This window comes from Priapulus caudatus, unplaced genomic scaffold (assembly GCF_000485595.1).
Source record: "Priapulus caudatus unplaced genomic scaffold, Priapulus_caudatus-5.0.1 Scaffold253, whole genome shotgun sequence".
NCBI classification, from domain to species: domain Eukaryota; kingdom Metazoa; phylum Priapulida; class Priapulimorpha; order Priapulimorphida; family Priapulidae; genus Priapulus; species Priapulus caudatus.
The window spans coordinates 43,928-59,377 of NW_014577314.1; the positions used below are offsets into that span (position 1 = coordinate 43,928).

A 15,450-nucleotide genomic window follows, 5' to 3' on the forward strand; every position below is an offset into this window, starting at 1 on the left:
ATGCTTATTATCTTATTAGACCGATTTCTAAATATTGATATTGGGTGCAATGTCATTGTCGATGTTTACCCAATGTTCCTACTGTGTCCCATTAATATTAGTATAGTAGTATGAATTAGTAGCACGATTTTACCCAGCGCAGCGGGTACCCGCAGCTAGTATATATATATAACCACAGTGCCAACATATTTAACACCGCAGCAATAACGACAATCACATGAATATAAGAACTCTAGATATGTACAATCCAGTGAGTGGAGCCGGCGTACGCCCCCCCCCCGTTTGCAAGCCCAGAAAAAAAATCAATAAAACCTATAGTAACCTATTTACTACTTACTATAGTAACCTAACTTCAATTGTGTACGCTATCTGGAAAGTCATGAAAAGTGTTTTAAATCCTAAATTGTAGGGAGGGGTGGGGGCACATGGGCAGTTGCACTCCCAGAAAAAGTAGCGTGGGCTGCATTAGTCCAAGCCGACGCAGACCCCAGTAATGGGGTTAAACCCGCACCCTCAGAATAGCAAAGCGGAGTTATAATGTCTGCATTTGCGGACAAGGGCTGCATAGACAGACTGCCTGACAACATTGCGCAAATGTTGATGATGGGACGTTCTAATTTCTCTCTTCCTTTTTAATTGTAAATTTGACACTTTTTTCTACTGCGATCCGCAGTGTTAATCTGTCTCCTAATTCTGTCTTCGATACTTGGACGTTGAAGATTAATATTCATGAGATTATGAGGTCATTGACCATATGCATGAATTTGCTAAGGCCGATGAAAGTTGATGTCATGGTTCTCGTCAGCGCCCGCATCAAATTTTACTCCCGCACCAAAAAAGTTCAACACTCATCGCTGACGAAATTTCCGCATCAAAAAGTCCACATATGAAATTCCCGCCTCAAAAAATCAACAATATACAGTCAGCACTACATGTATGGAAGACAAACAGTAAAAATTTGAGTAAAAACTGTCAACAAAGAAGTTATGACATTTTTCAATCTTGTTTTGCATATGTACAAAACCTGATACCCTCACTAAGTTCTATTGGTTTGTATATGAAAGATGAATGTTGATCTAAATCCCTCATCAAAATCTCAGCAATGCCTGACGAGAACCATGAAATCAACTTTCATCGGCCTAACTGGAGGCCGACTTATTAGCAAACGGTCAATTTTTTCCTCCGCCGTTTCCGTAAACCGGTTTTTTCTCGTCATCGCTGTTTTAAAAAACCCTTGCGCATACAAAGAAATTATTAGAGAAACTACAAAGCAAATAATAAAGGAAAATATCTTTTACACATAAATGTTTTTCGCCTTGCTAAAACTGCTTATTTTATTCAATTTTCTTGAGAATTATTTTTTGAAGTGGAGTTTTGCGCATGTTTCTCGCTGTACTTTGGTCATCACGTTATAAGCTTTTCTTGTCACGTGATCATAAATTTGGCAGAAAAGTTCATATGCTTTTCCTGTCACATGATCATAAATGTGGCAGAAAATACACAACATGGCGCAAATGACGTCATATATGTTCTCAAGTCTTAACCAATCATTGGTGCGCAAAGCGCGTGACGTTTTGACCGAAATCGGAACTGGGCCAACTGGCATGTATTTTCAGGTCAACAGTTGTAACTCATTGAGATTGTAGTGTAGTCGTCTTTTGTTTTTCTGATACAAATTCGTAGAGTTTATCACATTATTTAAAAGCGTTGGTGTAGAGGTTCGGATGGAAGAAGTATGGGACTGTTGATAACAAAGTTATGGAGCCTCTTCGGCAGCGAAGGTAAATGCGACTGATTTCATTTTTTGCTTAGGTTGGCAATCTTTTGTGAACCCAGTCGCAAATTAGGCTAAGTGGCACTGTAAGTCTTACGTAAGACTACACGGCAGTACCGCAGCACAGGCATTTATAAACGATAGAACTAGGAGTATCCGAGTAGGAGTAACTTGTAAGTATCTAGGTAGTTTGTGCACAAGGGCGTGCGTGTCATCCGTAGGCTGTGTGCAGGACGTAACAGTGCACTAGGGCCTACTAGTACTACTAGTACTACTACTAGTACTAGTACTAGTACTACTGTACTACTAGTACTAATAGTAATAGTAATACTAATAAGTTAATTTCTACCCCTGTACTCAGCTGTAGTCATATATAGCTGTACATATATGACATATGTTACTTTTGTCACGAAAGTGACCCAGCCAATGCTTGGTACACTACTATATATACACTAGTACTACATCAATGTTTTACATCATGCAAAGTATGTATATATCATTATATGGACAGCAGCCGGGGTAGAAATGAACTTTTGAACACGGGAGTCCAACGGACTCCCTACACTCAAAAAGAGTGAGTCCGCAGTCTGAGGGTCAAAATTAATGATATTAACAATAACGCATGTGCTTATTTTAAGATTCATGCAGTTGCACGTCTGCCAAATTTTCTTTGGACATGAGCTGAAAAATACGGTAATTCTGCGAGGCTGTGCTCTGGAACGAACTAATTAGTATGACAGAATTTTCACGGAGTCACACGGACTCCTGCATATGTCAAATCAGAAAGTCCGACAGTAAATCAGGGAGTATTTGACTCCGAACTCCCGTTAATTTCGCACCCTGGACAGTATACTGTGATCTCTTATAGAATGTATATATTCTGTTCAACGTTTCTGTATGTTATACGATATCTCCATAATATATATATATATACCAATTGTGTTAGTTTAACAGTTAGGTCATGTCAAGCTATGTTATCTCATGTTATCTGATCTTAAATCCTTTCTAATCTTTTCTTAACAACTTCTATGTTAGGTCACGTACAGGTTATGTTGCCTTTCCTAACCTTACCTTTACATTATCTTACGTTTATGTTCAGCCATTCATTAAATGTATTTATCTTCACCGTGTTGCAATTGCTGTATTTACTACCATTTCATGGTCTGATTATATTCTGAAAAGCTATCATAATGTCATGCTCATTTATAATAGCCTCACTTATATTCATATGCCTCGTCACTGAAGATTATACATTCACTGTCTTTATTATGGTAGTCTTTCATGCTATCAAGAGCATATAAAGAAGGCTTTTTTATATGCTCTTGATGCTATGTTATTCAATGTCGTCTGTCCATAATCCTTGCATTGCATGTATTCCTTATCCATTTACTAACTGCGCAATTATCGAATTTACTGCAGTAGCATTTCTTCTTGTATGAGATTATTTTATATATATAAACACATATTTTGGTCCCAAAGGAACCCAGGCAATGCTGAGTTATTTCGTGTTAGTCACATATATAATCAACTTCATTTTATGATATTGCCCTTTCTTCTAAAAAAAAGTAAATGTGTAATGGTTAACTTTATACAACCAATTGATGCTTTTTGACCACTTCAGCACTGAAAAAAAACAATGAAAAATTGGTATGTTTACCATTGGTGCATACGTGCATATATACAGTCAAACCTCGGATATCCATACATCAATTATCCGAATTTCGGATTATCGGAACAAGATGTCAAGGTCCCGTGAATATTTAATAAGCCACTAGACCACCTGTGACCCGTTGGGTCACCCACTAGTCAAAAGTTATGAAGAATTCAAGCTAATTTCAATATTGCACCGAAATGAAGGTTTATTTTGAGATAATTTAATTAAATATTCCAATCCATTCGTGTTATTCATAATTCAACAAAGGATATTTGATATCCTTTGTTTAGTGAGCGCTAGATATATGTGGCGTGCGTTTGACGTAACGTTGCCTGGAAACAGTTGCTGACGTAATTTGCCTGTGAATAAAAACTCTGTAAACATGTTTTTTATGCACATTAATTATGTTCAGTATGGCTTCCTTTATTTACGATCAGATTAGTTTATCCGAACAATCAGTTAATATCTGAACAAAATACTCCCTGCCCGTCTCGTTCGGATAATCGAGGTCTAACTGTACATGTGTCTCCTAGATAGACTCCACATGTAGTATGTATCTGTTCATAAGTTTCAGCTATTTAGCTTTCAATTCACATAATTATGAAAGTCTTGTTTGCAAATGTTCAATTAATTTTACTTATAAAGTTTACATTTAAATTTGGCACAATTACATGGAGTATATTATTATACCATACCACACGGTTATAAAACACGAATGATTGTACTCAAAAACACTAATTTGGCATTTTGCAAGTAGATACTGTTACAATACATAATTCAACATTCTTGTTTAGAAAACTTCGCTAGTCATAGATGATTAAGGTTAGGTGATATGATCCAGTATAGTGTCAGGAATTGACACTGCACACACTAATCTTGCAATTGTGTGCCAATGTTCCACAAGATCTAGGTCATTATGTCAATATTAATGTATTGTTCGCTATTAGGTCGAATTTCTATATGCATTTTATGTACAGTTAGGATGGTCATGGACTTGTGGCACTTCTGTAACTGTTAGCAGTATACATATATTTATTTACCACAAATATTCATGAATCAATGATGGCTGGGATATATGCACATACAATCCAATGTGTATTCAACCAGGAGTGAATAAAAGCAATTGGTTCTACCTTGGAGTAATAAGCTGACTTATTACTCAGCTAACTATAAATCAGCTCTATATAATTAAAAGTTTATAATTCTAAGGTTATAAGTCAGCTTATTACTCCAAGGTTCTATTCACTCCTGATAGAATGTATATACAATAGACAAGGCTCGACACTAGCGGTGGCCCGGTGGCCCGGGGCCACCAAAACTTCATGTCGGGCCACCAAAATTTCCAAAAGTTGAAATTTGGTGGCCCGATCGGGCCACTAAAATTTCAAAGTGTCTATGTACACACATGCGTCCCGGGAAGGGTCGATCGGTACGGGACGCGGGACACATGGGCAAAATACGGGACGTCTGGTCACCCTGATTGCTAGCTAGCTGCACTGGTGCTCACTGTTTCGGATCCAAAGCGAAACTGCCAGCGTTCGAAAGTTCGCGTAGAATAACTGAACTATTCCATGAAGATGATCAGTATTTTAATCCGAAGTGTAATATTAGTGCTTTGTAAGTTTATTTATGCATTTTCTCTGTCTCTTTACGCAACGAAATATTGAACTTAGTCTTAGACATGGCTGCTTTTTCTTTTTAAATGCATGCGTACCCAGGCTACTTTGTTGATATAATTATGGTTCTACTTTATCTTATTAAATCTGCAATATTTTATTTTTACAGTTTCAAAGCCTGCCAGACATTTTAACTTTCATGAGATTAAATGTATATGTTTTATTTTAACATGAAAAGCCAATGTGTTGCTGTTTTATTACAGTTACTTGTTGCATGCTCTGTGACTTTGATCTTCTTGAACGTCTGAACTGATCGATAGCATGTGCACGCGCGTGTTTAGATAAATAATGAGTGAAAGTAGAAAAATGGTATGCAAGATTCTGGTGAAAATTTGATGCCGTGGAATGGATAATTCAAATGTATGCCTCAATCATCAATGTCAGTGTGTGCCATTGTGTGGGGTTTGTTTAAAAACTTGTGCAAGTGCATCAGACGGCCCAATTTTCAAATAATATACAATACGAGATTGAAATAAAGATTTATAATGTTTTTCTTTGTTTTTTTTTCGGGCCACCAGATTTCATTTTCGGGCCACCAAAAATTGAAAATCAATGATTTTGGGGGCCGATCGGGCCACTGAAAAAAAAAGTTAGTGTCGAGCTTTGCAATAGACATGTTTCCCAATAGTGATGGCGTATTAGGGCGCGTTTGTTTGGGACGAATATATGGACGAAAAGGTAACAATATATGCTTCAACACGTTCGTTATGCACCAGTTTAACTCGCATTTAAGCGTAGTACATAATAATAATAACATTTAAGTGTAGTACGTAATCTTGTCAATGACGCATGTGTCATTCCGGTCGTTGGGCATCATGTCTGTCATTGATATGGGTAGCACCACAGGCACCTGGGACAGAGTCAGTAAAAACTGAAAATAATATGAACGCACATTCGCAGCGCGAGTGCGGGAGCGTTCTGCGTTAGTTTTTATGAAGGAAAGTTGATATACAGTGACACAACAGTGGAACTGTAATTGAGAGGTACGGTAGTAGGGCCTATTTGTGAATGTGCGTTCATAGTATTTTCAGTTTTTACTGACGCTGTCCCAAGTGCCTGTGGGTAGCACGTAATTCATACATGCAAGTTTCGCTAGCTCTAACGCCCTCGGCTGCTGTGTGTGGCCCTGACTGGGACAGCAAGGCTGCGTACCAATAGCAGTGCCTGTACTTTCACTTTCTGCAACCTCCCTAATGAAAGAGAGTTCTCACATTCTTTGTTCAACGGTGGGGTGCGCTCCACGGCCCCCACCCCATCAGTGCGCAAAAGTGGGTCAATGCAGTCAACCCATCTTTTAATGCATGTGTGCCATCAATGGAGCTAGTTGCTGCTATTAGTATTACAGCACAGTGAGTTATTCACTTGGACGGCCCTTTGTTTGCACGCGACAGAGGCAGCGAAGGTGAAAGTTGTTGTCAGGGCTGAGGGCATACTGAAGACGGTATTTAATAAGCCGTGACACTTTCTATTCTCGTCACATTAAAGTTGTGTTAAACACGTGACACTAGGACCGACGAACGGTGAGAAAGGATCTGCATGTTACCTGCTAAATCTGATTGTAAATAGGGGGCACTTGAGTGCATGTAGTGCTTGAGGAGGGGGAATTTTTATTCACGAGCTCATAGCTGTATGTAGCTTGAGTGAAATAGTACTAGAAAGAACAGGGGTGTAGCTAGCCCATTTAGCCTTGGAAGGTGGGGGGGTTAAAGTTACGTGCGAGTTGTGTTCTGGGCAGGTGACCCTAGGCAATTTGACATTGACTAATGTAACACCTATGTAACACTTGCGGGGTTGCAAGTTCCCCCTTGCCCTCTGCTAGCTACACCCCTGAAGGAGTGATAAATGCGTTTTCGGAGAGTGACGACTTTATTGGCTGCTACTTATCAAAAATTCTGGCTATATAGCTTGGCATACGTGCCCAGTGTGTGAAACGGGAACATTCGGATGCATTGTTAGACCAAGTTTGTTCATTGACAGCGCCATATGGTGGGCTGAAGGGCATAGAGACATACTGTAACTGTTTGCTGTAATGCCACGGTTTAATATGACCAGGAATGAACAATTGGTAGTTTTATTGTCGTAACTTGGAATGAATTGTATTTTTCACTGAACTTTAATTTTCATAGAAATCAGGACTGTTTTCTACTTGTAAAACTATTATGAGTACATTTGTAAGAATCGTGTCAATTTTTTACAATACTTTTTAAAATCAATTTTATATAATTGCTTATCAATTCCACCTTTAGAAGTGACACTGAACATTGAACACATGAATTTCACACTTCATCTAAGTACTAATTAATCAAGTTTAAAAAAACTCATGGCATACGCTATAATGAGAACACAATGGCTAGGACATTTTCCGAGATCGTCTGGTAATTCTAACGTTACTCCAGGAAATATTTTCCTGTGCTGCTTAAATTTCATGCCGAGTCGTTTGTTATGTTTTTGCTATGTAAGTGTAAATCGTGCTAAACTTGTATCGTTTGTATTTTCAGAACACAAGGTCATACTTATCGGTCTAGATAATGCAGGCAAAACCACGCTGTTGTATCAATTGTAAGTATATACTGCAGTGGCTGAATTGGGCCAAGTCAATCATAATGTACCCATGAATACAAAAACGGCAGCAAAACGCATCTTCCAATTAACTCCGATTTATAATAATCTGTTGATTGAGTCTACTCATCTGTTTATAATATAGTGCTCATTATGTATTCTAGATATGTTCACGGCTATTGTTATCTTTGTTCGCATGGAGGTTATATCTATTTATATCTAATTGCAATAGGGTCGATGTGACCTATATTTATATTGGTTTTATATGTGGGGCGTATTCGTCTTTGCCTACAAACATTCAATCAGACTAACACACTTGTAGTCATCCATATGACTAGATTATGGAATTTCACAGAATAGTTATTTTTAAGAAGTATAATTCACAACCACCAAGGTACTCCAACCTAGTAAGGTACCACTAAGTGAGCTAGTTTGTTACACAACTTGGTTTAGGTGGGAGGTACAGGGTAAGGGCACATATATAATGACATCATTGTCGAATAGGTCAGATACATTACTTCAAGGTTATTTGAGGGTTACTAAATTAACCACACTCTCGTTTTCAGTTTAATGAATGAGGTAGTACACACATCCCCCACCATAGGCTCCAATGTGGAAGAAGTGACGTGGAGAAACATACACTTTCTCATGTGGGACATTGGTGGGCAGGAGTCGATACGTACAGCCTGGCAGTCATACTATGCCAATACTGAGGTAATTACACGCTTCACACAAATTGGTGTCCTGTTATTTTTGGTGCATAGAAGAACTATTGGCAGATACAGTAGTGAATACGGTATTTACATTACAGACTGTCATGCTATAGATAGGGCCTAAGATAAAATATTGCTTGTTTCCCCTTTACTGACCGACTCGCCAAAACGCCGCTACTCGACACATTTTTTTTTGCCGATTAAAACAAAACAAAAATTATTTGTTCCGCAAAAACATATACACAAAACAGAATATACAATATACATACACACATCTTGTCAAAACAAAATAAAAAAGATTTTTCACCATCCTACCAGTACCTACTCGGTACCCTGAGAGGCGAGTAGGTAAAAGGGAAACAAAATTTTTTTTAAGGGTGGTCTAGGGTCTCTGTGAAAAATGGTTTTTTATATTGTGCTTGAAAGAACTGAAGAGTTTTGGATCACCTTCTGTATGATTATTATGTAATTATCCATGTCAATAACCTAATTTGATAATATGTACCATTTTATTGCAGGTTGTAATTTTGGTTGTGGATAGTACAGACCGGGAACGGCTGTCCACGGTGAAACAAGAGTTTTATAAACTACTTCAGAGTCAGGTAGGTAAAATAAATACACTATAATACACAATAAATACACATGTTTGCTAGGTAATGTAGCACAATCACAAGAATGTTTCACATGTTTACATCATGTTGTTCTGTTAGAATAGCTACAAGCTAAAGGATATGTGTCTTACTTTTCAGCAAGACAAATTTCTTATATACATTACTTTAGTTGGTAACATGAATAATAAGTCGCCCAAGTCTAAGAAGTATTAATAATACAGAAACCACATAAAAGTGTACATTTGAAAGCACCGCCCTGAAAATGCTTGGAGCGGTGGTGTAACCTCCTACTTCTAGGGTGAGGTACAAGAGCGGTAAGTGTAGAGCATAGCAACAGCGCAAGACAAGAAGCAAACACGAACTAGTAAAGTAACGTACCACAATCAGTTGTATTGGTCATAATGTCTACAACAAGTAGAGAGCAGACCTCCTCCCCTTGCTCCTGCTCGCAGCGCTCTTAAATCTAACAGAACTTGTTGTTCGACCTCCCTCCTCCTGACGTGCGCCGGGTGCGGGTGATAACAGATTATCCCGCAGCACTCCGGCCCCTCTTGCTACCACACCTTATTGCTCCGGCACCTTATTGCTACTATCATTACCCTCAGCCCGCACCACGCACGCTCCGAATATCTCATCTATTCCACCTGGTTTGTCGCCAACACGACCCACCTGGCCTCATGGCCAAGCTAATTGTAATTAATAAGCCATGGTGAAACCAGCTTCGTTACAGTGGCATCAAGATGACGCAGGTCAGTCCAGTTTCTCTGCACCGCCCAGCTGGGATGGTGTAAACTGAGAACAATATATATATATAGGTGTTAAACAACAGTAGAGGCCGTCCATAGGCTGCAGGCCTGAATAAGCATCGAACAGAAATTAATTAAAAATACTCACACTGTTACTGCACTTACAAAACATACACTTTATTCATGTTAAATAACTACAGATTCATGCTCTATGCTCCGCTCGAAACTTTTGCCAGCTCTATGATGCGAATTTCTGCAAAGTTATCTGAACACATTTCATACACAAAAAACACCAACCGGTGACTGTGGCTACGCCACCTGACGGAATGTCACGAATACACAACAAAAATAATTTTACTTCTAATGCTTTCTCGACGTCCACGAGGCATCCACCTTGCGTGCATAATGCTAATTATTGCACTCTAGTATACGGCCAATTCAGTGATGATCTCAGTGTGATGCGCATTCTAGTTCTATATTGTAAGAGCGCCAGCTGCATTGATAACAATTGTCTGTGACGAAATTAATTGGCGCTTGGTGCCAATGATGCATGTGCAAGTGCGTGTAGCTTTTGTGATGGCCCCCGCGTTCTAAAATACACCGTTGGCAGCAACGCATTGCAAATAGTAATGGAAAGAGTGCAAACGGTTGAATAACTTGCATTGACTTTATCGGCTGTATAATCAGACAAATAGTATATTTTTTCTGCGCTGCCATCATTTGGTCAGAATCACTGATTCAAATTTCTGTGATTCCTCAGGTGTATGTTACATAACACCCAATTCTTAGTGAAACATAGACTCAGCTATAGCATATCAAAATGAAGACTGTACCACACTGAACTTATTCTCTACTTCGTTATCTCTGCCATTGGCTTACACAGTAGGTACATCATTTTGGACATCTCACTCTGTTCAATCATTTTAGCTAGTTGTAAGATTTTAATTGTGATGCTCATTTTTGAGCGCGTTTTAATACAAAATATCATTTTCATGACCAGACAAACTTAATAAGGAATCACTCAAATAAGCTGTTAAGTGAGAAAAATTTGCAAGAATCTCGAATACTCATTGCCAATATTGTGAATGAATTTTTGCTCGGACCTTGTGCGTCGTTTTTGGGCAACTTATATACATGTGATATCTGGCGACCAATTTTTTATACGAAGACTGTACATACCGTTTATAAAAACAATATTAAGATTTGGTTGTAATCCATACCATGGATCTATGTATAAGGACACAGCGAGTCTATATATATATCAAGAGAATAATAGAGATCTCTATTTTGTACTCTTGATATTATATATATAAGTTACTGGGTGATAAGAGCTGAGAGCTTGCATGTACAGAATATTGTATGCTGAGCTGCAATTTGCTCAATGATGAACGTAATAGTTTACGTGCACTGCTTTTAACTGTAGTGGCGTTCAACACTAGAGATCTCTGTACTTGCAGTCACCTACACATCATCAGGAAGTAGTGAAGTAAGATTTGGTCGCGGTAGGATCAGAGAGAACACTGGCAATTTGTGAAAAATGTTCGAATACGGTTACTTTGTTCATGCAGATGTAGCGTATGCAGATTTGAATGCAAATATTAAAATTGCGCCGGGCGGCAAAACATTAGCGTTGCGTATATTTAAAGAAATCTATGTAAAGAGCTAACAGGGCCATAGAGCGCATTCCAGGAGGTGTAGTTTTCACATAGAAGTGGACCCTTGAGTGTCAGCCAACTTGTGGTCTGCGTCTCGCAATGAACGCATCATCCATAGAAACACATTAAATTCGGTTCAGAATATGTTTCTTTGGCAATGGGACTGTGCCAGCAATGTACCGACTAGTGCACAAAATGAAATGTCACGGTGTGGTGTTTAAGTTGCGAGTGCTACTTGAATGGAGTATTGTGTTGATGTTGCACTAGGTCCTTTAGATTCACATGATCTCGGCGTGTAGTGCGTGCACGACACCTTCATATGCGTGAGCAGCAGAGCCCTATCCTAACGTATTTGATGTCGTTCATGCAGATGCCTTTACAATGCGCGCTAACAGAACCCGATCAATTAAAATGGCCAATTGGCCAATGTTGTCATGGCAGCCGACGTTATCTACTTGCACATTACGATAATAACGCTGGTGTTGTGCCCATTTTGATAACGTTAATACATAATGTTATACTAAATTAGAGTTTCCGATCAAGACTCATACTTACGGTGGGATGGAGTCTAGCTTTCTAAATGAGTTTTTTTATTTAGCATATATCATTATGAGATATGTAGTGCCAAGCTCGTTGAAGCACCTTGGGCGTCCATTTGGCTCTTTCTGCACAGCTTTCAAGGATCTCGTGTTTAAATAGTAACTGAGCACATGCGCGACCTTCAATATTCAAATCGCTCAAACTGACTGCATGGTGACAGAAAAGACATCTTTCTGGATCACTGCAATGGATGCATGCATGGACCGCTGCCTGATTGACGGCAATATTGAGGTTTCTTTACACACGCTCCTGAAGTGATAACTTGCTCCAAACAATTTACTCAACTAGCAGGCCCTATCTCTCTTCCTTTTTCGTTTTAGATACTAGAACTTATTCCGCCTATTATACTGACAACAAACGCAGTATCTGTATGCGATATGTCAGTTCACTGGTGAAAATCGTAATAATGAATCAGTTATGGACTTCGGAATAATTGGTCAGAATAATTATTGCGCATGAAAGACAGACTAGCCGTGATATTATAGTTGCCGGTGTGTGGTGGTGGGGGGTCGTCTGAATCTTCCGCCCCTCATGGTACGGCCCTCCAGTATACCACAGCTTTCACAGAAGACGTTCATTTGGATGTTATTGGGGTGTTTTGAGGTCGTGTAAATCTCGATTGCATTGTATAACCTATAACCTGAAATGTGAAAGTTTGTAATCAACAGTTGTTGCTTCGACTTCTTACAGTGTGCAATTCTGCGCAAGGAATGCTGATCTGGCGGGACCAAACAATTATACTTAACATATTAACCCATTATAACCGTATACATCGTGAGATTTTATGACGTTAATGGTAGGAGATCTGGTGTAATTAGATGAAAACCCCTACCTTGGCGTTTGCTAGTACTGAACTCTCCCCTATATATACACATATATATGTATATATATAATACTATATATATAACAGTCTGATTGACGTCGATATTAAGTCGACTCAAGTGTTCTAGTGCTGTAAATGCATAATAGGTGTCATATTAAGCATCATTTTGTCATGAACGCGTGTTGCTTTTATTTCAATTAATTTGTCGTACCTGTGTCGAAACCATAGGATGTGACCATAGTAGTTTAACAACATTTCGGGAAGTAAATTGACAACTGAAGGATAGATATTGAATTTCCAGCAAGGGTGCAAGTGAAAAAAAAGATTGAACATTACGACCAAACTTTATTGCTCTGACCGTTACGATATAGACTGTCTGCTTTACTAGAGATATCTGTATAGTTTAACTAAAATTGTACATGTAAATATGCCCAAACCGGATTTGTAATAAAACAATGGTGGTTAGCGCTGTATATAGTCATGGTCCTGTATGTTTTTCATCTTAATGGTAGATGTATTTATTACCGCCGCGCCAACGGCAGTTGCAGGGAGGTAATTGATCGCTCTCGTGGTGTGTTCGTGGTGCTGTGTGTAGCCAAGCAGCGACCAGCTGTTATACACTGTTACATGTTACACGCGTTGGCGCGCATCGATTCAGCACCAGCTCGCCTTTAGGGCGTCCAGTCAGCAGCAGCTCGCCTTAGGGCGTCCAGTCAGCAAGCAGCCAGCAGCGAGCCAGCTTTTATACACATGTATACATGTTACACGCTCGCGGAGGATTGCACTCTTTCTGAATGCCCTCCCTGTCTAGTTTCCAGCCGGAGTGTGCTTGGTCACCGTGCACGTGACCTGTATAAACAAGCGAACACTGAAGAAATTATGCGTTCGGTTGGATAATTTCGCCGCGTATGCACGCACGCCACGCACACACGCCAACGCACATTAGACGCTACGCACGTACATAGAGCACGCACGCACACACACAGCAACAACAACACACAACACACACACCACTACACACACACACACACAACACACACACAAACAAATGCACACACACACCACAAACAAATGCACGCACGCCGCACACACACAGCACACACACACACACACACACACACAAAACAAATGCACGGCACGCACACACACACCACACACACACACACACACACACACACACACACAAACAAATTGCACGCACGCAACCACGCACGCACACACACACACACACAACACACACACACAGCACAACCACACACACACATCACACACACACAAACCAAATGCACGCACGCACACAACACACGTGAGCCCGTCGTGACATTGTTGCGCAGAGTGTTGTGCGCAATATAGATGGAGCATAGAAAGCATGTAAATTCGCATTCACGACCGTTCGGCGGTCGATCACTCGTCAGCATATCTCGCAAGCACTCACTCTCATCACCAGGACGCAGCGACACTTTGCCTTGGGCTGTCTGATCGTTTGTACGGTAGACGCAGCGGTGGTCTAGCGCAGGTCACCACCGAATGAACCTCAATGATGAACACAGTAGTTCTCAACGAGACGAAAAGCCCCTGTAATATATGACTTCGCGGACAGGCGTTTAGCTGGCGAGAGAATTAGAATAGAGCCTTCCGCTCCCACTACACACACCGATGCCGTCCTGTCTTCCTCATGCTAGTCTCTTCTTGTCGTCATCCTCTGCCTTATCTCTCTCTCTCTCTCTTCGCGCGCGCCCGCCCGCGCGCGGTCGTTCTCCCCCCGCTTCTTATCTCTCTCTTTCTCTCTCTTATCTCTCCAGTCTCGCCTCTCTCTTCTCTCCTCTCTTCTCGTCTCTCTCTCTCCTGCTCTCTCTCTCCTCTCTCTCTCTCTCTCTCTCCTCTCTCTCTCTGTCTCTCTCGTCTCTCTCCTCTTCTCTCTCATCTCTCTCTCTTCTCTCTCTCTCTCTCTTCTCTCCTCTCTCTCTCTCTCTCTCTCTGTCTCTGTCTCTGTCTCTGTCTGCTCTCTCGTGTCCTCTTCTCTCTCTCTCTCTCTCTCTCTCTCTCTCTCTCTTCTCTCTCTCTCTCTCTCTCTCCCTACGCTCTTTTATCTCTCCCGCCTCTCTTTCTCTCTCTCATGCTCATGTCTCTATCTCTCGCTCATCTATTCTCGCAGCGCTCTCTCTCCCCTCTCTCTTCTCTCTCTCTCTCTCTCTCTCTCTCTCCTCTCTCTCCTCTCTCTCTCCCTCTCTCTCTCTCGCGCGCGCTTTTTATATCTCTCCATCTCTCCCTCTCTCTCTCTCGCGCGCGCTTTTTATCTCTCCGATCGTCTCTCTTCTCTCTCTCTCTCTCTCTCGATCTCTCTCTCTCTTCTCTCTCTCTCTCTCCCTATAGCTCTCTCCTCATCTCCATATCACATTCACAGACACACACACACACACACACACACCCACACACACACACACACACACACACACACACACCGACATACGCACGCGCACACGTACACGCGCAAATAACCAACAACGCAAGACAACCGACAGGTACGGATTGCCAGCGTAGGCGTTAGAGTGTTGACGTGTACGGCACCTGGGTTGACGTGTACGCACTTGTGTTGACGTGTACGCACCTGTGTTGACGTGTACGCACCTGTGTTGACG

General features: G+C 40.6%; 1 protein-coding gene across 1 annotated transcript in view; it reads left to right on the forward strand.

Moving 5' to 3' along the window:
• Positions 1-1,564: 1,564 nt before the first annotated feature.
• The window catches only part of LOC106808089 (ADP-ribosylation factor-like protein 5B), a 16,111-nt gene continuing 2,225 nt past the window's right edge, over positions 1,565-15,450 (forward strand). The window contains exons 1-4 of the mRNA XM_014810654.1: positions 1,565-1,781; positions 7,603-7,663; positions 8,230-8,377; positions 8,895-8,978. Coding sequence (XP_014666140.1) covers positions 1,736-1,781; positions 7,603-7,663; positions 8,230-8,377; positions 8,895-8,978 — 339 coding nt within the window. The 5' untranslated portion in view covers positions 1,565-1,735. The remainder of the gene's footprint in view (positions 1,782-7,602; positions 7,664-8,229; positions 8,378-8,894; positions 8,979-15,450) is intronic.